Source organism: Enhydra lutris, unplaced genomic scaffold (assembly GCF_002288905.1).
Source record: "Enhydra lutris kenyoni isolate GAN:26980312 unplaced genomic scaffold, ASM228890v2 scaffoldscaffold38, whole genome shotgun sequence".
Taxonomy (NCBI): Eukaryota; Metazoa; Chordata; class Mammalia; order Carnivora; family Mustelidae; genus Enhydra; species Enhydra lutris.
This window is the reverse complement of record NW_019154122.1, coordinates 2,676,577-2,684,967: the sequence shown is the minus strand read 5'-3', so window position 1 is coordinate 2,684,967 and position 8,391 is coordinate 2,676,577. Positions and strand designations below refer to the sequence as shown.

General features: G+C 49.8%; 1 protein-coding gene across 1 annotated transcript in view; it reads right to left on the bottom strand.

The window, feature by feature from the left end:
- The window catches only part of LOC111154787 (ArfGAP with SH3 domain, ankyrin repeat and PH domain 3), a 46,523-nt gene that overhangs the window by 20,053 nt on the left and 18,079 nt on the right, over positions 1-8,391 (bottom strand). Inside the window, 2 exon segments of the mRNA XM_022514698.1 lie at positions 1,198-1,343; positions 1,435-1,507. Of these exon segments, the coding sequence (XP_022370406.1) occupies positions 1,198-1,343; positions 1,435-1,507 (219 nt within the window).

Below are 8,391 nucleotides of genomic sequence, written 5' to 3'. Positions count from 1 at the left end.
ATGATCCCAGGGTCCAGGGATCAAGCCCTGCATGGGGAGGGGGGGGGTCTCTGCTCAGCAGGGAGCCTGCTTCCCTTCTCTCTCTGACTGCTTCTCTGCCTACTTGTGATCTCTGTCAAATAAATAAATAAAATCTCTTAAAAAAATAAAAAATTCTAGTTTGAAAAAAAAAAAATCCTATTTTGAATAGAATCTCTATCATCTGGCAGCCCCAACTGCCTGTCTGATATTTCAGTTTACCTTTTAAGGTACAGCTTGTGCCTCCCCTACTCCAGGAAGCCTTCCTGACTGCCCCTACTCATGGCCTATGCTGACCTTCCCTTTTCAATTTTTTTTTTTAAGATTTTATTTACCTTTTTAAGAGAGAGAGAGAGAGAGTGCATGTGCACACAAGTGGGGGGAGAGGCAGAGGAAGAAGCAGACTCCCCCCTGAGTGTGGAGCCTGACTCAGAGCTCGATCCCAGGACCCTGAGATCATGACCTGAGCTGAAGTCAGATGCTCAATGGACTGAGCCACCCAGGCGCCCTGTGACCTTCCCTTTTCCGAACTCTGGCAGCACCGGGCCTCTGACCCAACTTGCTGGGTTCTTGAGTTTGTGCTGCACAGCTCGTCATGCTTGGTGTTATCCCACATCTCAGTTCCTGCCTCCCCCACTAGACTGTGGCTCTCTCAGGCACAGCCCGACTCTTTCCTGTGTCACCAGCCCCCAGTACAATGCCCAGGACAGAGGAGACCCTCAGCAAACCTTAGTTTGACCAAAACAGGGGGAGGAGATATAAAGACAAAAGCAATCATTAACTCAGTTGAACTCAAACACCAAAGACCTACATAGAGGACCGTGTGAGAGGCAGTGCCACGCAAAAAGATATAATAATGACAGACGCAAGAGTAACAAACCCTTACTGAGCGCTTACTCGGGGCTGCGCACTTAGCTAGTGTGAGCCTCATCACAGCTCTGCAAGGTGGGTACGTGACAGACATGGAGGGAGAGAGGGAGAGAGAACACGTGGCGGGAAAGTCAGACAAGAAGAAGAATGCAAATGGGAGGTCAGAACTGGAAAGGGAATTGGGTCATTGGTCAAGGTCAAGGGAGACTGGAGGTCCAGGGCAACCCTGGACAGAAAGGTTCATAAGCTCACTTGATTTATCCAGAGCCTAGGCTAAGGGTGGCTGAGAAAGGAACACTGCCTCCTCACCAGGTTCTTGAAAAGTGCAGCCACCTCACGGGTGAACACGGCCAAGTTCAGGAAGCCAGTGGACAGCTCATGACTGTTTTGGGACAAGTGGCTGTTGCCTAAGGACTCTATGACCTCTCGGTACTGCTCCTCATTCTCCACATGGCCTGTGGAGGTAGGGAAAGGCAGAGTCAGTTCCATGCTGGGGCTAGGGAAGGGGCTGCTTGGCCAGCCTGGGCATCAGGCAGGCTCACTCACCAAGGCCGGAGCTGTGGATCGCCCTCACAGCCTTCTTTATTCTCTGCAAGATGGCCTGGTCTCCTTCCAGCATCTGGAAGCAAATGCAGACAGAGTTCAGGGATGCTCAGCTGGAAGGGGTGCCTGACTCCAGGATCCCACCCCCCCAACACACATATAAAGTTTCTTCCCTCGGGCCCCCCAGCCTCCCTCCAAACAGGAACAGACCACCCTCTTCCACCCAGACCACACAGGACACCAGAGATCCATCACAGCACTCCAGGAAGACCTACAGACTTTTCTCCCCAACTCCAACGCAGGCCAAGTAAATGGAGCGATTCCAAGGCACGTGGCGTAGTGGGGGGAACGCCAGTCCTGGGTTTGAATCCTGGCTCTGGCACTACCTAGAGTATCGATCTAGACAGAACTGCTACTTCTCTGAGCCTTGGGGGCTTTGTCTGCAAAATGGAGACGATACTACAGGCTCCCGGAGGTGCTGAGAGAATTAATGATTTGACAAATGTATCCAAAAATGCTTAGCAAAAGACCAGAGAAGAGAACGCAGACACAGCTCTGTATTCTCAAAGGCACTGACAGAAGAATGCTTGTTCCTTGAATCCCGGGCTCAGTAAGCAGAAGGGGCCACAGTATACCCCGACTGGAAAGAACTGGTGGGACAGCACCAAGCAACCTCTGTGGGCTGCAGAACAGACAGCAGACGGGGAAGGCCAGGAGATGTGACAGGGAGAACAGGCCTCACAGGCCCTAGTAGGGCAGGCTCAGCCAGAGATGCAAACCTCCTCCTTCAGTGGGGTGCAGACGCTCCAACCTCATGGATCCCTGATGAAATGCTGCTGAAGCTGGAAATTATAGAACATCAGGCCTGAGAAAGGCTGACAGAACCACCCCTGAGGAGACTGAGGCCTGGAGAGGGCAGAGCCTGGCCCAGAGCCAAAGAGTGGGGCAGCCTGGGAGCTGGGCTTCCGTCCCTGCTCTAGCTCGGTGCTCCACCCACACACCCATCCCCCCACCCCCGCCACAGCCCCACCTATTTTGTCCGGGTGACTGAAAAAGGGATCAGAGTTTATCTCCAAAGAATTACCTTCAACGTGACAAGAGTTAGCAAACACGTTCGGAATGGTTTCTCCAAAGACTGCGCACAGGAGGGCACGCACCAGGCAGAGCTCGGGGGCAATGTGGAATGTTCTCCAAAGCCTTGGGCATGGGGGAAGCCTCGGGAGGGAGAGGGGTCTGGTTTCGAAGCTCTGCTCTAGTGCCCAGATGCTGTGTGACCTCTAGCAAGTTGCTTCCTGATTAACTATCTTTACAATGGGGGGAAAATCATGCCTCCCTCTCAGGGTTATGAGATTATATGTATGAGATGATGCACAGAGAGGGCCTAGCTTGGTGCTGAGTGTGGCCTCAAAGAACAGCACCTATGGTCATTATCAGTACCTGCGGCTAGAAGGGTCCGCCAAACTCTGAGTACGTTTCCTACAGGGACTAGAAAGCTAACATTCTCCTCCCTGAGTATAGATTTCATGATTGGGACATGTGGCTTTGGGACAGTGGAGGCCCATCCCAGGGCTGAAGGAAAAAAAGTCAAGGAATTAGGGAGATGTGGGAACAGGAGGCCGTATCTGAACCAGCTAACAAACTCAGACACTACCAGAGAAACAAAGACATGAGGGGAGAACTAGGACATCACGATAGTTCCCAAAGACCCAGAGGGGGACACACGCATTCGCCGAAGCCCTTGATCCCCACCTTGAGACTTGACAGGGAAAGCGAAGACGTTAATTTAAGGAGCTCTGACTTTACTCCAATAGTGCGGACCACAGATACGAATGAATTCCAAAGAGACTTAAAAACTCCTGGAAAGGGGGTGCCTGGGTGGCTGGGTTGGTTAAGCCTCTGACTCTTGATTTTGGCTCAGGTTATGCATGATCTCAGGGTCCTGGAATTGAGCCCTGCGTTGGGCTCCACATTCAGCAAGGAGTCTGCCTCTCTTTCTCCCTCTGTCACTCCCCCGCCCTCATGAATGCTCTCTCTCAAATAAATACACAAAAATAAAATCTTTAAAAAAGGAGAAAGCTCCCTAAAGGCAGATCCATGTGCCTAGCACTCAGAAAATACCCACTAGTTGTTTACCTAAATGAACATTTTGCAAAGTCCCGGGACATGGACCTGAGGAGTCTGTGTTCCTGCTGTAGATACTTTCGGGGGAATCTCCCCACCCCACGATACTGTTCTCGGAAAACTGCCCTCCTCCCCTCTAGAGGTGGGTTCTTTATTACCTTGTTTGTTTGTTCTAGCCAGAGTAGACCGGACCAGGGTGACACCTGATCCAGGCCTGCCCAAACAGCTTCTCTCTCCAAGGAACTTGGAATGGGGCTCTGGGAAGTTGGCTAATTGATCTGAAATACTCAAGCTGGGACATCTTTCCCACCATGCGCAAAGACAAAAGAACAAAGCGGATGTACACAAAGAAGCAAATGAGACCCATGGTGCCCCAGAAAACCAGAAGAAAAAGGTTGCTCTGGTTTCTGGCAAATCTCCAGATCCTGCACCCCGAGAGGCTCCTCCACACTTCCTGTCCTTGGGTCTTCATGAAATATCCTTGAATGCACGCAACAAACTCCCCTTCATGCTTAAGCTGCTTTGAGAGCATCTCCCTTCCCTGCAGCATGGCAGAGCCTGTTAGTTGGCTCTCGGTGTCCATTCTCTCTTCTTCCTTAGCAGTTAAGAATGCTGACTTTTGGGGCACCTGGGTGGCTCAGTGGGTTAAGCCTCTGTCTTCAGCTCAGGTCATGATCTCAGGGTCCTGGGATTGAGCCCCTGGGATGCTCAGCGGGGGGCCTGCTTCCCCCTCTCTCTCTGCCTGCCTCTGCCTACTTGTGATCTCTCTGTCAAATAAATAACATCTTTAAAAAAAAAAAAAGAATGCTGACTTTTCAGATGGCAACTCGGTCACCCCAATACAGGCTACACTTCCCAGCTTACCTTGCAGCTGAATGTAGTCATAGGACTATGTGCTGACCTATGTCATATAATGGATATTTTACTTGTTAGCTTCCAGAAGTATTCTTAAAAGGAAGGGAGGGACTACCCACCTATTAAAATGGCCAAAATCCAAAACACTGACAACACCAAATGCTGACGAGGCTGTGGAGCAACAAGCACTCTCAGACACTGCTGGTGGGAAAGGAAAACGGTACGGGCGCTTCGCTAGACAGCTTGGCACCTTGTTACAAAACCACACATACTCTTACCATCTGATCCAGCAACTGCACTCCTCGGTATTTACCCAAATGAACTGACAACCTGTTCCCACGTAAAAACACGCCCATGGATGTTTATAGCAACTTTATTCCTAACTGCTAAAATTTGGAAGACAAGGGAATGTTACTAAGCACTAAAAAGAAGTGAGCTATCGAGTCACAAAATACATGAAGGAACCTTAAGTGTGTATTTCGGGGAGGGGGGCACCTGGCTGGCTCAGTCAGCAGAGCATTGACTCCTGATCTTGGGGTTGTGGGTCTGAGCCCCACTTTGGGTGGAGAGGTTACTTAAAAATAAAATCTTTCACAAAATGTGGATATTACTGTGTGAAAGAAACCCAGCTGAAAAGGCGGCATAGTGTCTGATTCCAATTCAGACATTCTGGAATAGGCTAAAGAATGGACATGATAAAAAGATCGGGGTCACCAGCGGAGGGTGGGATAAACAGGTGGCGCACAAAGGGTTTATAGAGCCGTCACACTATCCTGCCCAGTGCCAAGAATGGACACACATCACTAGGCACTGGTCAAAACTCAAAGAACATACACCACCAAGAGTGAACCTAACTTAACTATGGATCTGGGGTGACAATGACGTGTCCGTGTCGGTTCGCGGATTCTAACAAAGGTGCCACTCTGGTGTGGGCCAGTGACAGTGAGGGAGGTTGTCTGTGGAGTAGGAGATATATGAGAACTCTGAACTTCCTTTCCTTTTTTTTTTTTTTTTAAGATTTTATTTATTTATTTGTCAGAGAGAGAGCACAGAGGGAGAAGCAGGGCAGAGGGAGAAGCAGGATTCCTGCTGAGCAGGGATCCTGACTTGGGACTCAAACCCGGGACCCCACGATCGTGACCTGAGCTGAAAGCAGATACTCAACCAACTGAGCCACAGGGGCATCCCTAAAAGTGCTCTAAAAAATAAAGTTGTTTTTTTTTTTTTCTGAAAAAAGGGGAGGAGTGTCTGGGTGGCTCAGTCTTTTAAGTATCCGACTCTTGATTTCTGCTCAGGTCATCTCAGGGTCTTGAGATCAAGTCCCATGTCAGGTTCCATGCTGACCATGGAGCCTGCTTGAGATTCTCTCTCTCTCCCTCCCTCTGCCCCTCCATTCCACCAGCACTCTCTCTCTTTAAAAAAAAAGAAAGGAAGGAAGGAAGGAAGAAGGAAAAGGAAGAAAGGGAGGGGTAACCCTCTGTCATACTGTTCTCCTGGTGAGAAAGCATGTGTGATGTCTAGAGCTCAGGCAGCCATCCTGGACCGTAAGGCAGAAGCCATGTGCTGCAGATGGTGGAAGACAAAGTAGTGGCCTTGTTCCCGGTAACTGGGGAGCCACCCCATCATCCCTGGACCACTCACCTGCAGACTTCTTTCATACGGAAGAGAAATACATGTCTGTCTTCTATGAGCCACGTTATGCTGGGTATACTGTTACTTGGGACTGAAGCTAGGAGCTCTAGCTGGTCCAGGCAGGCAAGTCACCTAAAGACCAACAAACTGGGGCACATGGGTGGCTCAAGCTATTAGGCGTCTGCCTTCAGCTCGGGTCATGATCTCAGGGTCCTGGGATCCAGCCCCACGTCCAGGGAGCCTGCTTCTCCCTCTCCCACTCCGTCTGCTGTGTTCCCTCTCTCACTGTATCTCTCGCTGTCAAATAAATAAATAAACAAAATCTTTAAGGGGAAAAAAAAAAGACCAACAAACTGTCACTCGATGCCCTTGTCAGACATATATCAGGAAATGGCTTCCTGGCAAGATACCATTTGTGCTCCTACCAAAGTTCACACAGTCATTCATTCATTCATTGATTCATTTTAGTTACCCAGTGCCTGCTATGCATTTGCACCCTGTGTAAAAGCCACAGTCTCATCTCTCCAGGGAAATCAGTATCTAAGGGGAGAAAGAGCCAAGCAAATAGATCCCTTCAATGCGATTAGAGCTAGTAATGGAAGGTGGACAAGGCACCCGGGAGCCCAGGGGAAGCAGAATCTTCTGCTTAAAAGGAACAGGGAGGGGCGCCTGGGTGGCTCAGTCGGTTAAAGCCTCGCCTTTGGCTAGGGTCATGATTCCAGGGTCCTGGGATCGAGCCCCACATCAGGCTCTCTGCTCAGCAGGGAGCCTGCTTCCTCCTCTCTCTCTCTCTCTCTCTGCCTGCCTCTCTGCCTACTTGTGATCTCTGTCAAATTAATAAAATCTTTAAAAAAAAAAAGGAACAGGGAAAGCTGTAAGCTGTGATGCTTGACTATGGGGACGGGACAGGCAGGAAAGGGACTAAGACTGCACTATGAGGTGGTGTGGGGAGCGCTCAGTATAATGGTAGGATCGCTAGAGGAGGGAGGGCTCTGGGAAGAAGGGGAAAAGAGAAGAACATGGTCCGTATGTTCATTCATTCATTCATTCATTCATTCCAGCAAGGATCTGCTGGTGCCCTGTTTTAGCCATGCACGGCCCCTTCCTTCAAGAGGCTCCCAGACGTATAAACATGGAAGTGCCCGACGTGGGCACTAAGAGGGGAAAATTCTAATCACCCTTTTCTCCTTTTTTTTTTTTTTTTAAGATTTTATTTATTTATTTGACAGAGACACAGTGAGAGAGGGAACACAAGCAGGGGGAGTGGGAGAGGGAGAAGCAGGCTCCCCGCTGAGCAGGGAGCCCGATGGGGAGCTTGATCCCAGGACCCTGGGATTATGATCCAAGCCGAAGGCAGATGCTTAATGACTGAGCCACCCAGGTACTCCCCCCATCACCCTTTCCTCAAGAAAAAATCTGAACACCGTTCACACCAGGGTATAAATGACTGATAACATCTATCCACACTCTATGATACAATGCAGCAAAGACTTAAGCTAAAGAAATATAGTTTTAAGGAGAAAATCCTGGTCATAGTCTAGGGATGGAAAGGTATCTGGGGAAAGGCCCCGCAGTTTCCAGAACTCCTGTGATGATGCTACTGTAGGATGAGAGAGGAGTCACAAGCTGAGATTCCAGCCCCAGTCTGCTCGAAACGACCTCCCTGGGGAACACTGACACAGCAGTTCTCCAAATCTCCTCTTGCTTAAAATAGGAGAAAAACACTACAATGCAGGGAGAAAATCTATTCTCCACTTAACCTACAGAGTTCCTGGTGAAGCTTACGAGAGATCGCAGACATGGCAGCACGTGCCAAGGCTCGGGGCATCTGGAAAATGTGAGTGTGAATCTGACTGTGGTTTGCTTCCTGCTTCTGCAGGAGATCAGTCCTCATTCCCCAGGTCTGAGGCTGGACAGGTTAGAAAAAAAAAAAAAACCAAATCAGTCTCGGGATGCAGGTGGGTCTACTTAATCCTCCAAGTGGGGTCTCTGAACCAGCAGCGACAGCGTCACCTGGGACCTTGTCAGAAATGCAGCGCTTCAGCTGAATCAGGAAATCCAGGGGCGGGGCCCAGCAATTTGGTCTAACAAGTCCTCCAGGTGACTCTGACGCATGCTAAAGTTTGGAAATCGCTCCCTAATTCTACCCTTGAGACGCAATAAATCATCACAGCCGAACGTATGGGGCTGGTCCCCAAACTACCTGGTTTCGAATTCAGCTCCACTTAGGCACTTGCTGTGTGACTTCCCTGTGCCTCAACGTTCCCATTCCTGAAATGCGGATGACAAGTTTCCACTACAAACGGTTGTTGGGGAGACGAAATGACTTCACCCAGGTAAAGTGCTTAGTGC